This window comes from Martes martes, assembly GCF_963455335.1.
Source record: "Martes martes genome assembly, chromosome: 7".
Classification (NCBI taxonomy): Eukaryota; Metazoa; Chordata; class Mammalia; order Carnivora; family Mustelidae; genus Martes; species Martes martes.
This window is the reverse complement of record NC_137894.1, coordinates 43,744,676-43,762,535: the sequence shown is the minus strand read 5'-3', so window position 1 is coordinate 43,762,535 and position 17,860 is coordinate 43,744,676. Positions and strand designations below refer to the sequence as shown.

General features: G+C 40.5%; 1 protein-coding gene across 1 annotated transcript in view; it reads right to left on the bottom strand.

Annotated features, from left to right (window-relative positions):
* The window catches only part of RAB8B (RAB8B, member RAS oncogene family), a 58,676-nt gene that overhangs the window by 11,287 nt on the left and 29,529 nt on the right, over positions 1 to 17,860 (bottom strand). Inside the window, exons 2-3 of the mRNA XM_080808997.1 lie at positions 3,745 to 3,805; positions 1,141 to 1,201 (exon numbers count right to left, since the gene is read on the bottom strand). Coding sequence (XP_080665123.1) covers positions 1,141 to 1,201; positions 3,745 to 3,805 — 122 coding nt within the window. The remainder of the gene's footprint in view (positions 1 to 1,140; positions 1,202 to 3,744; positions 3,806 to 17,860) is intronic.

The following is a 17,860-nucleotide window of genomic DNA, read 5'->3' as shown; positions in this document are numbered from 1 at the left end:
GTATCACCAAACCACACTCCTGTATTAAGTGCTAGATCTACCCATCTGTCTGTCCATTCAACAAATATTTAGTGAGCCCCCACTATGCACCTGATCTTATACTTTGTGTTACAGTAGGGGACAAAATAGACAAGGCCCCATCCTCTCATGGCCAGCTAGCAAAGAAAACAATAAACCAATAATTACACAATTAGTTACAACTTTGACAGTTGCTATGAAGAAGTATGGCGAATTTTGAGAACAAATGTGGCTAATCTGGCTGAAGGGTGAAGTGGTCAGGAAGGCTTCCCTGAGAAAAATGACATTAAAGCCAAGAGCTGAGGTCTGAGTAGACTTGAACTGGGCCATAGGGCTGAGGCTGCAGTGAAGAGGGAAAGCCCACAGTGCCTGGCACACAGCAGAAATGTTGTCAAGTACCCTGCTGACGAGAATGGCCCAGAACCCACTGGACTGAGTGAAAGAGGCAGCTTGGTAAGAGTGCATAGATCCAATGGTAGAACGGCACAAGACAAAGCCGAAGAGAACAGGGTCAGATGTGTTTTGGAAACCAATGACCAGATAGCAGCTCCCAAATGTCCCGTGTGGTCACCAAAAACTCAACTAAGTAAAACACAAGGTTGTCTCTGTCCCCTCCAAATCCTATCTTCCTCCTTATACCTTGTTTTGATAAAGGTGATACAACCCTGCCAGCCAGTCCAAGCAGACCCTGAGACTTACCTCCTCACAGCCAGGGTCACTAAAACCTGTTATAGGCCCGAAAACCACACTATCTCCTAATTCTGACCCCTCAACTCCTAAGCCCGGTCTTATTCCCATTCTTGTCTATTAGCCTGAATTACCGTCATTGCCTTTAACTGGTCTCCCAGCTTTCACTAAGATACGCAATTGCTCAGAATGTGTGGAGGAGTTCTAAAACATCTATAAACTAATAACCTGATGAATATTATGAAGACCGATGTCAAAGCATGCAGTTACTGAACAGAGAACACAGAAAACCCCCTTTAAATGTCTTGTTTTCACATCCCCAAACCTATCTCCCCCATTATGCTAGACTGTAGCTTGGATCCTAAAATCCTGAGAAATGAATATGCATGTTTTACTCTCACCTGAAGAGTTACAAAAACCCTTAAACACACTCACCATGGCTCCTCTATAGTATGCCGTTGTGATGGTTCGAAATCTTTCCTGACCTGCTGTGTCCCTAAAATTTGAAACAAAGGAGAAAGTGGTTTTAGAATTATCACCAGCATTGCTGAGGAGAGACCTTAAGCTGTAGAGAGAATTCTGGGCGGCTCACAAAGGCAGTGGTTTCAAGGGCAAGGGGAACGAGCCGCATAGGGAGCATGCTGTGTGTCTGTGAGCTGGAGGCGGAGGTGGCCACAGAGGCCTGTCAGGAGCTCACAATGACTTTGGTGGGAAACTTGGACCTTGATGATAAAAGCAGCAACGAGAAAATACATGGCCCTGCTAGGAACTGGCATGTTCTATTAGTCAAACACACGTGGGAGAGAACAGAGAATAGTTCTAAATTCTTGGACCCCTGCAAGTAGTTATAATCCTTTTTGTAAATACCCAATGATTAAGGCATTTTGCTCTCTGATTTCTGTACAGAGTCTGATTTCTGTACAAAGCAAGCAATTGGGTTGCACTTACTACTGTGTGAATTCTGCTCAGCAGAGCACACTAAAATGGATCTCCTCAAGAACTTTGTCAGCTGTAGAGCCTAGGATTAAATGGGAGCCTGGAGTTTCACATAGAATGGCTGACAATGTTTCTGAAGACTTTAAAATACGAACAACACCTCAAGATTATATACACATTCATGTATTCTTGCTTTCTGGCTGGTGGCATTCTCCTAAAATCCATTCTGAAAAATTCAAAATTTCTCATACTTTGCTTGAAGTGATCCCTATAAAGGGAGTCAAATTTCCTTGCTATCTGGGAAAATCAGTATTTCTAAATTTGCCATGCACCACCAGAACTAATTCTCTCCCTGTGCTACTAAGGCAAATGAAATTGTACAACTTAATTGCAGGGGAAAGAGAGGCATCTGTGGAAATACACGTTGGCATACCAACCCAAGTAAGAGATGGAGGCCCAAGGGAAATACAGCAAATTAAAAACATTAATAAATACCTTAATGTTTATTTATACCTTAGAAAATACATTTGTCTGTGCTCACGTGATACCCACCATAGCCCAGTGTAGCAGTAAGACACTCATCCTCATTCTGTAGAAGAGGCAACAGGCTCAGCTGGGCTATGGTCTACCACTGAACCATTAAATGGCTCAGCCCCTTTAATGGCCCTCAAGCATCCTCGGTCTCAGCGGTTTAGGGCAAGGCCAGGCTTCCCACCACAGTCATCTTCTCTTGCCATTCTCTCACTGATCAGGATTAGACATCCAGAGCACTTGCTTGGTATATGGCAAACACACCATGCGGAAAACAGAAGCCAAGCATCTTGGAGCCAGCTAACCATATTTTGGTCTCACACGCTACTAGATTTAGAATCAGCTCTGCAGTGAGGACAGAGGAGAAACCCCTGCCATACTAAATACAGGTCGTGAAGACTGAATGGAGTCTTATTTTGCTGCTAAGAGTACTGATAAATAGTGCTATGATATTATATTAAGTTCTAATTAGCTGACTGCTAGCTGACTGCCCATAGGCTCCTAGTAACAACTCTTATTCAGTTCTCATTCATGGTCAGGACTGTTCAGCATACAGTCAGAAATTCTCTTTGCTTCTCCCTTAGACTTTTTCTTTAGATCTTTAAAATATTTGGTCTCTTACTAAATATCAATAGATGAAAAGGGCAACCTGCGGTAACCTTCACCATGTTTCCCAATGAATATACCGGGAACTGTTATCCTAGGCTGATATGTAAAGCTGACACGATGCTCCAGATCTGGGGAGTTGTCTCAGCTTTATCAGTGACCCAGACAGAATTCCTCAGATGGACTTAACCACTCTTAAGTCCTAGGTTCTTCCTCTTTAAAGAAGGACCAGTGGATTTCAACATGATGCTCTAGTTCTACCCTGGTTCTGAGACTCAAAGAAGAAGAACGGCCTAAGGAAAAAGCTGATATATATTATTTTACTATTTTGCCCTGCTTGCTTCTTAATCTAGGCTGCTCTGAATTTCTAAGCTTTGACTACTGCTGTCATCATCACACATTAGATGGGTTCAGTGGTCCTCATTTTTTTTTTTTAATTTAAAGAGAAGCAACATGAAAGCAAACAATAAAATGTTAGATCTGCAGGGGAACTCAGATGTCTTCAGGCTCACCAACCAATTTACCAATGAGGAAAAACAGGACCCAAAAAGGGAAGCAATTGGTCCAAGCCCTCAGCTGAGAGGCAGAACCTAGAATCTAGATCTGTACTTCAAAAGAACCTGCATAGGATTCCTACCATGTGACAATTTTTGCCTTACCTGATTTCAAAGCTGCAACAACTACAGTGAAAAAGTGTGTACATTCCTTAGGTTTTCTTTCCTTCCTACAAAATTAGTGTCTGGGAAGAATGAGTTCTCAGATCTCTTCCAGTTTTAAGATCATTCCTTACCTTCCCATTCTTGGTGGAGATACCTTTTAATACTCACCCACTCCCCCTTTGTTCTGGTAAAGAAAAGATGTTTTAGCTCTCACAGGTTACCTCTAACTTACCACAATTCACATTTTAATTCCCACTTTCCATTCCGATTAAGGTAGAAACTCTGTATAATTTTTTTTTTTACTTACCATATCTGAAGCTTAATTTTCTTTCCATCTAGTTCTATCGTTCTGATTTTAAAATCAATTCCTGCCAGAAAAAGAAAAAGAAATGCTAAATTTCTCCAACTATAATCCAAGTCTTATTAGTAAAAGGACAAAGATTTCTATTGAAAAAAAAAAAAAAAAGCTCTCCAACGCACTGGAAAATGTGAACACAGAGAGGGTGTGAATGGTATGTTTCCTCTGAATACAGGCTGAAGAAAGGAATGTTAATTACTCTGCAAAGAATTCCCACACATGTTAAATGCAATGTATTATATGCCTCATTATTTTGATACAAATGGATCACATCCCTCGAAGTTACATAATTTAGATAGACTGAGAACACAACATATTCTCGGCTTCCTGAAATACATATGAACAATGATTCCTACCCTTCCTGCCCCAGTCTTCCCTAAAAAATGCCATGAGAACTCTTTAGAATGTCTTCCTCCAACTCCTGCCATGTGTTTTTGAGGACATACAACTGACTAAGGAGAAAAACAAAACCCTAAGGCCCCAAACCTGCCTATTTAGCTCAGGGACTGGAAAACCTACATATTTATTTTATACAGCTACCAAGTATCCTATGTACAATTTATAAACATTTCCTGCTGCTTACAGGCTGGAGCTGAAATAGCTAGAATGGTTTTTAGCCCTAGATGAACTATAGGATTACCTGGAGAACTTTAAAAACTATTTATGACTAGGTCTGCTCCTTTCCCCAAATTCTGAGATTCTGACTTCATTGGTCAAGGGTAGGATCTGGGGCACCTGGGTGGCTCAGCATGTTAAACATCTGCCTTTGGCTCAGGTCATGATCTCAGGGTCCTGGGACTGAGACCCACATCGGGCTTCCTGCTCAACAGAGAGCCTGCTTCTTCTCCCCTCTACCCCCTGCTTATGTGCTCCCTCTATCTCAAATAAAGAACGAAAATCTTTAAAAAGGAAAGAAAAAAAAAAGGCGGGGTAGGCTCTGTGCATTGGTAATTTTAAAAGCTCTCCAGGTTATTAAAAAAAAAAAAAAAAAAAAAAAAAAAAAGCTCTCCAGGTGATTCTAACCTGTAAGCAGCACTCAGGTGGGCCAGACAGGTACCATGTAAAAGATGTTTGGGGCCCTGGCAGTTAAAAGTCCAACCCTCTCTCACACATCCACCCCCCCAACCCTGCACTATTGTAGTTCGAAACTTATTAGAAATTTCAATTACAAAGAACCACAAAGTCCTTGACAAATATCAGAATGCTCCACACTTATCAAGAATAAGCTGATACTCTTTGAAAGGACAAGTTAATGAATACAACCCGGATGCAGTTTGCTAAATCTTTATCATCTGGCCACTCAGCTTTTAGATTTTTCCATTCTTTTGCATTCTGTTCAGAACCCCTTAAAAGCGGTTTCCATGACATTTCAAGAAAACGTGTCAATTACATATCTGCTAAATTGACTTAAACATTAAATGCAGTTATGCTGGGAGGAGAAGAAAAGCCTTCAACAGCTATGTTACTACAATGTTTCTACATATAAATATTGAGAGTACCCAAAAAAGACTGCCACTTGGAGGCTCCCTAAAATCTCAGTCACTCTCCATTCATTTAAAACATTTAGGAAACTTTCTCCCCACCCAGCCTTTTGTTTTTTGTATTTGTTAGAAGATCACCTTTCTGTAATCTGAGGAGGTTCTACCATTATCTGTAATACTTCACCATCTTTTCACTATTCAGAGGTGTTCAGTGTTTAGAAGAGTTGGGACCAGTGGTACTTAGCTTTTGTTTACACTGCTGTCAGGAGCCAGCTGATAGACAAGTGCACAGAGCAGAGCCAAATTAGCACAACTAGAATTTCACTAATAATGGAAAATGTCATTTATATTATTATTGAAAAGCAGTAGACCTGAAAGTCCAAAGATCTAGACTATAGGCTGGATTCTGTCACTGACACCTTTTGGGAGGTTCTTAACTGCCCTGAACCTCTGTATCTTCATCCAGAAAAAAAGGGTGAGGGGACTTAATTAGATAATGTGTTTGAATGTGCTCTGGGAACTCTGAAATTCCATATAAATGTAAGATATTACATATTCAGATGCTATTATCCTATAGCTCTTGTCACCTGACGCATGAATTACGGTAACAGCTTCCCAGGACTCAGTGCCAGCCTCTCTCCCTGGTCTAACTCCCCTCCATGCCACTGTGAGGGTAACTGTCAACCATCTCTGCGGTAATGGCACCTCACTATTAAGGTGTGGGGTCATTTTCCTCTGCCTGGCAATACAGCTTTTCAGAGGCACTGCTCTCCTGACCGTGCCACCCTCAGAGACTCTCTCCAACTGCCCCCCACCCCTCTGCACATGCCTGGCCACCTCATGCAGCAGCCTTCCCTGTGGATGCCACTCCACCCATGGGTCCTCCCCCACTTCCTCCCTCAGCTCTTTCCTTTGCCATGTCCATCCCTGACACGACAAGTCCTGGCTTAATCCTGTGTTATTTGGTTTTGTTAACATACTGCTCTGAATTACTCTCAAATCAAGCAAAGGGTCCATCCTCTCTTTGATAGTTTGACTGCATACAGAAACACATATACAGTAGATAATAAAAGGTTAAATACTCTCATCTAAGTAATAAGTAAGTAAAGGTCACATTCTACTAAGTATGGGGAGAACTAAGAACAACTCGAAAGTTCAAAGTTTTCTTAGCATACTGTAGTAACAATAGTAAGGATGCTAAGAAATCTATTGCAATATGAAAATCAAGATCTTATAATTAGTTTGACAATAACAGCAGTAGACAACAGGTGGATTAATATTCACTTTAAAATGTAAAGATAACTTCCTGAGACTACTCCAGAATTAGAATAACCAGTCATAACACGGTAATGTAATTATATCAATTAGGATGCTCTCTGCTTCAAATAATAGAAACCTCAAATCAAACTAGCTTAAGGTAATTTGTTGACTCATATAATAAGCCCAGTGAAGAGTTGAGGTTCAGGGATGGCTCAGTCCAGTAGTTCCGGCTCATTTCTCTGTACCTCCTTTGGCTCTGCCCTCTTGGGAGTGTCAGTTTCATCCCCTGACTGGTAACGGTTCCTGACCACAACAGCAATGCTGAGAAGAAAAGAGATCGTCTTCCTGTGCCTCTCACTTCAAAGTGAGGAAATGTTTCCCCAAAGCCTCCAGCGAGCTTTCCTTCATGTTTCACTTCTAGAATTATAGCCATGAGAACGTCAGGTTCTAGGGGCTAATGCTGAGTTCCGGAACCAACCACGGCCACGGCCACGGGCAGTCACCAAGATTGGATTAAGCTAAACTCCTCCCTAAATTTAGATTGATCAAGACTCATCCCTGCAGCTGGGTCACTTCCCTGACCCACAGGATGACTAAAAATAGGAGAGAATGGAAAAGCTGTTGAATTGATCACAGTATCTGTTAGAATGATACTCCAATCTATCAATTAGTAAAATTTTGTGTTCATAGCTATAGGAAATGGACAAAATCATAACAGCTATCACTACCACCCTGATGTGTAGGTTACCAGGTTTGATAATAACTCTAGTACTTCATCTAGCGTTCAGCCACTAACAGACAATATGAAGGGAAAAAAGGACAATGAGCAACCCAGGTAGTTGCCACGACATCTCTGCACTAATCCATGATCTTCACAGCCTGCGAGTCCCTGAGACTATAGTTCCAAAGCACTGGCCTGTGTCCTAGCCTCAGGTGATCAGAGACTGCAAAGAAGGAGGGGGCTGTCAGATCAACAGCAGCAAGAACCACAGCTCATTCTGGCAGGATTTTTAATTTAAAAAGACCATACGATCTCAAAAATATAGCTTCTGAAGGGCATTACGCTTAGGGTAAAAAAAAAGCCCTTCATATTTCAACAGTCTTTTAGAAAGCATCATTTCTTGGCAGCACATAATACGATAATTCATGTTCAAAATGACGACCCTGAGTCATCCCAACTCATGAGCAATCCATCGGCCTGCCCAGCTGGCAACACAGCCCAACATCTACTCTCAGGAGACAAGACTCCAACACTGCTTCCATGTTTACTAGAATAAGCCCGAACATTAACTTCTTGACGGCTTTAAAGCAGTGCCAGTTTTGTCATTAATATTTATCTAGTCTATAGAATAGGAAATCTACATGGTAAGAAAACATTCCCAAGGGACTCAAAGTCATTTTCATTTTGAATTTAAATACAAGCACACAGACACACAAGAGTTTTTGTTTTTTGTTTTTTTTTCCCTGAACTGATTCTCATGCTAAGCAGTTGCTCATCACTGATACATACTATACTCTGTAAGGAGGCAGAGAAGCCAAAAAGGAATCACAGAATTCTAGGCTTGGAAAGAAACTTAGAGGTTCTTTAGTTTAGTCCTCCCTGTGTGCCCAAGCAAACTGAGGCCAGGGAGGCACAGCAACTTACCCAGATTCACAAAGACTAACTCAAAAGAGTCTAAAATCAAACTTGTCATTTAAAGATCCTTCCAAAGGCCTTCCAAAGAGACGTGTGCAAGAATGTCCACATCCCCCTGGGGGAGGCCTGCTCTTAAGGGTCCATAGCAAAAGGTTAGCAACAACGGGAATGGCCCCCAGTGGGAGAACACCTTGGTATACAGGGGATATCCAGGAACAGTGAACAAGAGTCACATGTATCAACATGATTGAATCTAAAAACATAATATGAACTGAAAAAAGCCAACTGCAAAATTTCCCAGAGTCAAACCATTCCTATATAATTTCAGAAATACCCAAAACTAAAGAACGTATCATTTATATATACATCCATGTGTAATTAAAGTATAAAAACATATGAGAATGACCCAACAAAATCCATATAGCTGTTACCTTTGAAAAGAAATGGTAGAAGAGGCGATTAAAGAGAGGTTCAGAGGGACTTCAATTCAATCATTTATTATTTCTAAAACTGCATGGTGGTATCTGAATGTGGGAGTATTTTATAGTAGGTATACTCTGTACGCCTGAAATTCTTACTAATTTTTAAGAAGCAATAAGTAGTTATTTGAAAAAAAGTGATATCTGAAGATATTCATTCATGATAGCAGAAAAATCTAACCAAATTTAGACATGAAAGGCAACTTTAAAAACATGGTGGGAGCTAGCAGTGGTGGAGGGAGTGGGTGGCAGGCACTACTCCATACCATGCTGCTCAGTATACAGAGGGCCTGTGAGCCCTTGGTGACCAGGTGTGGGCGATAGCAAGACTGGATCAAGTTCAGAAAGTGAGGGGGCAGATTAGGGGCTTGGGGTAGCAAGGAGTGTTGGCCACTTCGATTTTATGCAGGGAGTTCAGGGGCATTTCCTTCCTGGCCTGGAGGAAAAAGAAGGTTCTGTTTGGGCTAAGAATAATGAAAGAATACACATTTGGTCACTGCTGGGAGTGGCACTCTAGGAGAGGAACAAAGGAGATCTGATTTTCCATTCCAGTGGGAGAAGGAAGAGGATATCCTCCCTCCACCCTCAGAACGCGGGTAGGGAGCTGTGCCCCATACCTCTGAGGAGTAGGTAAAGTTGTACTTGAGGCCTCTGCATTGTCCAGGGCGACCCACATTAACAAGAGCCGGTAGAGACCTGGCAGCGAAGCTCTAGGGAGATATGGCGTGAGCACTCGCCTAAAGCATTGCTTATCAGATATTTCTCAGAAACCAGCAATGTAGTTGGAAGCAGCCAAGAAGGGAGGGCCTGGCCTGCAGAACAGAGGGAAGGAACCTTTGAACTTGATCCACGTCCATAGTTAACAGACCTAGTAGGGCAAAGGAGGTTGGAATGAGCAGTACTGGGCCCCCTTTCATTCCACAAATTAGATATAATTTAACACAGAGAGGGAACAGAATGACAAAATTATTTTACATTGATGTCAATTAGTCAGCCAACAGATGTTTATTTACTAACAACCTTTTCTGTTTTCAGAGCCTAGGGAGGTTGCTCTGGGTTTGTGCTGGAGTATGGAAAGAGTATGAAGAAGGACAAGGGCTCCAGGCCTCAACAACTCTGGAGCCAGCTAGTCATCCTGACCGTCAGGCTCGCAGTGATCTGGATGCATTTTTGCCCAGTGGGTCCTGTAGCTTAGAACACACAGAGCTCTCTCTTCTACCTCAGAACAGTCTTGGGTTACTTGGTGAAGTAGGCTGACCCAGGACAATCAGAGAGGGGAGGGCAGGGAGAGAAACAGCAGAGACCTTTTACTGACATCTTTCACACCTGGTTTCCACTCAAGTGCTTTTATAAAAAGTCCACTTGGGCTGCAGCCAAGATATCCATGGGGGAAAAAAGCCAAATTTCTGGGACACTTAGCATTTCAATGAATGATAGCAATGCAAAATTCTAATGCTGGGATTACTCATGGTGCCATACATCAACAGCAAAAAAACACAGGGTATCTATCCCCTCTGACCCACTTTAAGAAGCAGAAGTCCAACACTGCACTTTCACAATTAAAAGGGGGAAAATGTACTTTGCTTCAAAAGTACATTTAGAAACATCTGTGATCCCAAGCTATGAGAATATGGGTTATGTGGCTGGTCTATTTACATGTCAGAGGTATTCCAGAAATAGAAAAAACTGTCCCAAATATTGAAATCTACTTTAGAGAAATGCTACCTTCACTTCCTTACTTGAGATTTTTATTATTAATGATGAAGATGCAGTGTAGATGGATACTGCTATTTTGCAACTTTGACAACTTCATTTTGTTTAGGCTTTTTTTTTTTTGTGGACTTTTAAACACAGAGATTTACTTTTAAATGTGGACTTTTAAACATGGGTTTTAGAGTACCTGACTTTAGGACAATTAGCTAAAATCTCTAATTAGAAAAACAGCATACTGAAATGGGAAAAAATAAAGATTTTTTCACAGATTGAAGCCTCAAAATATTTTTTTTTCCAAAATAAAGGACTTGGAGAAAATGTGTTGAAGTAGAAATAAAGTTAAGAATGTAACTTAGGGGGCGCCTGGGTGGCTCAGTGGGTTAAAGCCTCTGCCTTCAGCTCAGGTCATGATCCCAGGGTCTTAGGATCGAGCCCCGCCTCAGGCTCTCTGCTCAGCAGGGAGCCTGCTTCCTCCTCTCTCTCTGCCTGCCTCTCTGCCTACTTGTGATCTCTGTCTGTCAAATAAATAAATAAAATCTTAAAAAAAAAAAAAATGTAACTTAGATCGGGGCCTCAGGGTGGCTCAGTCGGTTAAGTGTCTGACTCTTGATTTCAGCTAGGGCATGATCTCTGGGTCCTGAGATCGCCTGCTTCCGGCTTTGTGCTGGGGGTGGAGCCTGCTTGAGATTCTCTCTCTCCATCTCCCACTGCAGGCCCCACCCTCCACTCCCCCACCCCCGCACCCCCCCTCCAAAAAAAAAAAAAAAGAAATAAAGAAAAGAATGAAAGAGAGGAGTTCAAGGCATTGTTCTTTTGTAAATACTCATTCTGTAATTTCATAAAAGCATGTTCACCAAGTACGAATTTTGCTGCCTATATTCAGAACCATTTAATTTTTTGTTTTGTTTATATTCAAATTTATAATGTGGTTTCCTTTTTGAAAATCAGAAAGTTTAAAGTTTAGCAGAAAAAACATTAAAAGTAGGCTTTGAAGGCATTTAACAACAGTTTTAAATGAGTGGTCTGTGAATATAATCTGCCCTTTTAAAAAGACACCTACTATACCAAAAAGAAGAAAGAAGCTTTCAGATTTCTTTGGTTCCTCCATTCTGTGAATAGGAAGCAGCAACTTAAACCTCATTTATGGTGTAAATCAATAGTGACACATAGTACTCCTTCCTACAGAAAAAGCTACACATCTTTACATTGGTTTTAAAGGTTTCTACATGTCAGGACACCTGGGTGTCTTTGTTGGTTAAGCATCGGTTAATGCCTTTGGCTCAGGTCATGATCCCAGGGCCCTGGGACCCAGCCTTCATCGGGCTCCTTGCTCAGTGGAGAGCCTTTGACAAATAAATAAAATCTAAAACAAAAAAAAGTTTCTACTTGTTGCCGAATTAAAGTCACCTCTTGGCATTCTTGGTGTTAAGACACCTGTACCTATACAATCTAATCATACCAACAAAAGATAAACTCATAAACTAATTTTAGAAATTAGGAAGAATTTACTTCTTTGAGCCATAAATGTACCTGTGGCAGATACAAAAACAGTACAGATAAGAACAGTTTTAAGTAATGTCTCAAAGGGCTTTATAGATTAAATTATAAAGATCTAATTAACCCTCAAAATGTCTTTGGGAAATAAAAGGGTAAAAAACCAACTCATTATGTACCAAATGATAACTGCTAAAATAAGCTATGTGTTGAATGACAAAAAGTTTTCAATGCTAGAACTACAAAAATATCAAGAGGGGAAAAAAAACAACAACAACCCGGAGATAGCAAATGAGGTGCAAAAACACAGCTACAATTCAGATGAAGTATGCGGGAACACCTAGGAAGGACAAGAATTTTAAATCTGATTAAGGGGTCAGCAGAGATTACCCAGCATTCAGTTCACCGTTTGAGAATGGCCAAATGACTGCATGACAAGTCCCTTTTGCAAATCTTGCATTTTCAAAAGGAAATGTGTTTTAAGTGTTACTCAATCTGGAAGTGGCAATGTGCTTAAAGTTGTTAAAATGTGGATTTTAGAGGTTTTCAATGAACAGATGTTTTACATTCAAAAAATCTCTTTTCATAAAGAGCCTAATACATGAATTAAGCTTTCTTGAAAAATAAAAGTTCAGAGTGCCTTGGAGATTTCCACTCCTTTCCCCATTATTAATTCATGACCATCTCAAGAACCAAACTGCTCCCAAATGAAAGCAGCCGCATCTCCTCTGCTCCAGCCACTGTTTCTGAGAAAGTGTACCTCTGTAGCAGGCAACCCCCTCCAGTATGAGTCACTATCACTTTCCTAAACCTGGAATTTCCTTGTTTGTCTCTGACAACTCAGGGTCAGGTCTGTTTCATTTAAGGGTGAGGGAATAGGGTGGTTATTCAGAAAATGAAAACAGAAAAGCAAATCCCTGATTTGACACACTGTTGCTGTGGGAAAACTCTAATGCCAAATCACTGGAATTATCACTGGAAAAAATTACAACTACATTCCAATGATGTTGCACCAAAAATGCAATAAAACTGATCCTTAAGATCTTTCCAAGTATTGACTGTATAATATTTTCCATTCATTTGGAGGCAAACGAAAGCTAAAAAGAAAATAATACATAAAAATAATATAACTAAGTAACAACATTATGTGGTGCAACTAACTAAAAACAAACGATGTATTTTTTTTCCCTTTGAGAATGAGTTCTTAAAAGAAGAAAAACAAAAAAGATTTTATCTATGTAATATATCAGTTAGCAACTAGGGCTGAAATAAACTTTAGCTATAATTTTATTATTTTTCAGGAAAATTTCCAAATCACTTATTTACAAAAGATTTCAGCTTATATTGGTCCAAAACGCAAAATTAGTAATTTTCCTCACCAAGTTAATACAAACCAACTTTTCTTTTTTAATGGGGGAGCAAGGGGGTAAGCGTCCATACCAAATTACAGCAGGCTGAAGAATCATCAAAAGTCATAATCTCTTTCCTGCAACACCTACCTCACCCCTTCCCACCTTCTTCTCCCACTGATTGTTCTCAAGATAAAAGGAAAGTGATCTGAGATTATAAAGTAAAAAAAATAACTGCAAACTCACAGTGCTGGGTCTAGTTAACAAAAAAGCCTTTTTGATCAAAACCAGCATCAGTGCCACAAAAGTATAGTAAAATTAAGCAGCATTTACAGCTCACTGTAGCCAGGGTGACAGATGGGTAATTATAATAAGCTACTGCTAATGAGTAAGGTTAAAACAAACAAATGGGAGTTATAAGCAAGTAAAAGGATGACACAAAGATCAATAAAAATGGAACGAACAGAATATAGTCTTTCCCAATCAAAAATGAAAAACTTCTACAAATGATTATATTACCCAGATTTGTAAACACACTACCTCGCAATACCAAAGTTTAAAGTTCACAGCACTATAACCTTACATGCAAAGGAAGTAAAGACTTCCATGGGCCCACTATGCTATCTTTTATATATATATATATATAAATGGCTATCCACCTCTACATACTTAAGACAGTTTACTTACTTTAGAGAGTGATAAACATTCTGCCACCTATTACTTCTTTGGGTTGGCTTTTTTTTTCTTTTTTTTTTTTTTTAAATTTATTTGACAGAGGTCACAAGTAGGCAGAGAGGCAGGCAGAGAGAGGGGGAAGCAGGCTCCCCGCTGAGCAGAGAGCCCGACGCGGGGCTCGATCCCAGGACCCTGGGACCATGACCTAAGCCGAAGGCAGAGGCTTAACCCACTGAGCCACCCAGGTGCCCCTTTGGGTTGGCTTTTAACAGAATACAATGATACCAACACCCAGTACCAACTGGGTTGGTAAATCCAGATCTTCTCTTACTCACATTTCAGATCTACAGGATGCAGTCTGGACTAATGAAGGACAGAATCCATCATATTTTCTTTTGTTTCCCTCTTCCCCCAGCTATTGCCACTTTAGCTTTCAAATACAAAAGAATGAGGGGCGCCTGGGTGGCTCAGTCAGTTAAACGTCTGACTCGTGGTTTCAGCTCAGGTCATGATCTCACAGCTATGGAATCAAAACCTGCAGGAGGCTCTGGGCTCGGCACACAGTCTGCTTGAGATTCTTTCTCCCTCCTCCTCTACCTCCTGCTCATACTCTTTCTCTCTTTCTCAAATAAATAAATAAATAATCTTTTTTTTTAAAAAAGACAAAGAATGATAACGCTATCAAAGCATAAAATGAGTTGGCTATCAAAATATGCTACCCTCAGACTTCCCATTTGATCATCATGCTCCCTATTTCCAAATCCCAGTATTTGGGGTTAGGAGGAAAGAAAATCTAAACAATATGGACAAGAGACCATTTCTAAAAATCTGTCCTGATACCTGAATGGCTCAGAGAATCATCCAGTACCACATAAAATAATTTTCCTAAAATTGACAAAAAACATTTCAAATTATATTTTATCAGCTTGTTTTTATTAAACCAACTTCAAAGTGGAACACCCCATTCAAGGCTCTCCACCCCCATCCCCAATAACTAAAAAGAGGACCCAGGCATCAGAGCAAGAAAACTAACTGCACAGATTCCACTCTGTAGCCCTCAATCTTGAATAAAAGAATTATTCACTTATGTTTGTCTTTACCCACTTCTTTCAAAATAGCCTACTCTTTCCCAATCCTGGAGGAATGCATTAAGGATCACTGAATGTTAGCACCTGTCTTTCTCAGGCAAGTTTTTCAAAGATACCAATACAAAATGTGTTTTTTAACAGGTCATAAGCAGGAGGTTGCCCCAAATGACAGGCATGTAAGTAAGATACAGAAGACCATTGGCAGTCTCCAGCCTGATCTTGGGTCCTGGAGGGCAATGACCCTTATTTCCCACTACAGAATACCGAAGAGTGAGTGATTTCTTCTTTTTCTTCTTCTTCTTCTTTTTTTTAAGTAGGCTCCCTACCCAGCACGGAGCCCAGTGTGGACTCAAACTCACGACTGTGAGATCAAAACCTGAGCTGAGATCAAGAGTCGGATGGAGGCTCAATCCACTGAACCACTCAGGCACCCCTGAGTATACACTTTCTTGAAAATAACACACATACCTCCCACATCCCCACCCTTTACTTCCCAAGGCTAGAGTAGCCACTGAAGGCTGAGTCTTTTTCACCATGAAGGAATATTTTTAAAGTATATATAGATATATATTAAGAGTACTATATTTTAATATATTAAAAGTAACCCTTGGTCATTGTGAACATATAAAGAAACTTGGAAAGCACTTACGTTATAACATTACAAAAGGAACAAGATATAAATGAACTAAGTCTATAACATTCAGTAATTTTTTTTAAAAGATTTTATTTAATTTGACAGACAGAGATCACAGGTAGGCAGAGAGGCAGGCAGAGAGAGAGGAAGGGAAGCAGGCTCACAGCTGGGCAGAGAGCCCGATGTGGGACTCGATCCCAGGACTCTGGGATCGTGACCTGAGCTGAAGGCAGAGGCTTTAACCCACTGAGCCACCCAGGCGCCCAGTAATTTTGAAAAAAAAAAAAAAAAAAAAAAAAAAAAAAAAAAAAAAAAAATTCCACATGCTATAGCTGAAGTAGTACTCACTATGACTTGACTTCAAATTCTAGATTAAAGAAGTAAAATGAGTATATGCCATTTCTCTGGGGGGAAAAGTATTTTAAAGAGCACACCAAATAACTAAATCACATACTCCATCTGAAAGATGGAGACTAAAGACTGTAACCATTATCTACCAAGGAGACTGGACAAATCTGTCCCTCTTTCCCTAATTTCTTCAGTTCCAGTTTATTTGCTGTCACCTGCAAAAGAACGTATGGGAAGACAAAGAAAGGGATAAGGAAATATGAGCTTGCTTTCACGTGATGTGTCTTTGTGGCATCTGCAGAAACAAAGCCAAGAAGAAAGACATCTGAAGATTTTATTTTTCCATGCTATCCCTGTCCCTAATTAACACAGATAATTTTGAGTCTGCCATACTATAATTTATTAATCATATTCAATTAATCTAATCAGCTGTAAAACAGGAGAGGGCAACAGAGCTTGCATTAATAAAAGTGAGCTCATTGGACTTTAAAAGCTGCTCAGCTGAGGCTCAAGGTGAATTCCCACACACACACACACACAAGGGCAAAAGTGGCCTTGGTGAATAATCTGCTTTGTATATTTTTTAAAAAGATTTTATTTATTTATTTGACAGACAGAGATCACAAGTGGGCAGAGAGGCAGGCAGAGAGAGAGGGGGAAGCAGGCTCCCTGCTGAGCAGAGAGCCAGATGTGGAGCTGGATCCCAGGACCCTGGGATCATGACCTGAGCCGAAGTAGAGGCTTTAACCCACTGAGCCACCGAGGAGCCCCTACTTTGTATATTTTTAACTCATCTTTCTACTCATAAGGCCCCACATTACAGTGTGGTTTCGAAAAAAAGAAATGGCAGGTGTATACAGATTATTTTAAAGTAAATACAGGGATACAGTGGATAGAGAATTCCGGCCTTTGGGTGTATGGCAGATAGACTGAGTCAGACTGTTGTCATATATAAAAAGTTGAGAAAAAGCTAAACATAATCCACTTGACCACTGAGGTGGAAATTTTACCTCTGCAATTGAAAAGGTGGTATGTGCCAACATTAAATTCATCTACCCAGTGTTTGGCAGAGCCAAAAGTACCCCGGCAGCACCCTAACTGTAACCCTCAGTTATCACTATGAAAAGCAAAAACAGAACTCCCCACTCACATGATCACTTTACAGACACGCTGTCATTTCAAGGATGTCCTCAGGCAAGCCTGGGGCAGGATTTCCACATCTGGTGGTCACAATGTGAGTACGCCCAGTTTGGGCAGCATTGCCATTAGGTCAGGAAATGCGTACGACAAAGGACTTAAGAAACAAGAAACATGATACACAATGACTATGTATTTCTAACCCCAAACGGTCTGTCAGCAGATTGAGGAGCATGAGGGAAAATGTCACTGGCCATTTTGGGAAAAGAAGAGATCATAACCACTGGAGTGCGATTCTTTGCATAAATTTCTGAAAGTAAAAGAAGAAAGCAAAAAAACCCTGTACATTCAGAAAAACTGATACTTAATCTACCTCAGATAAGCCTTTATGGGCCTCAAGGCTAAAGTCCACATTTGGAGATTATGATACAAAGGGCAGAGAAATGTCAGATTTGGCCCCTTTTCAACTGTGCAACCAATTCCAATTCTATGTATGAGTACAGTCTATTACTCAAATTACAAAACAGAAAACTGATTGGCTACTCAAAGATCCACGAAGGAGTGTTCAACCACATATGAGACACACAGTGAGGTTTAGCTTAGTCAAATGGAAATCAAGTTAACTAATGAAAGGACAAATTTCAATATGTGATTTGATAAGAAGTCATGAGCCTGACATGAGCTTGACTCTTTGCAGGCCCTGAGCAATACAGAGATGAAGTTACGGGCCTGAAAGAGTTCCTAGGCCATGACTGGTCATTACACTCTCTT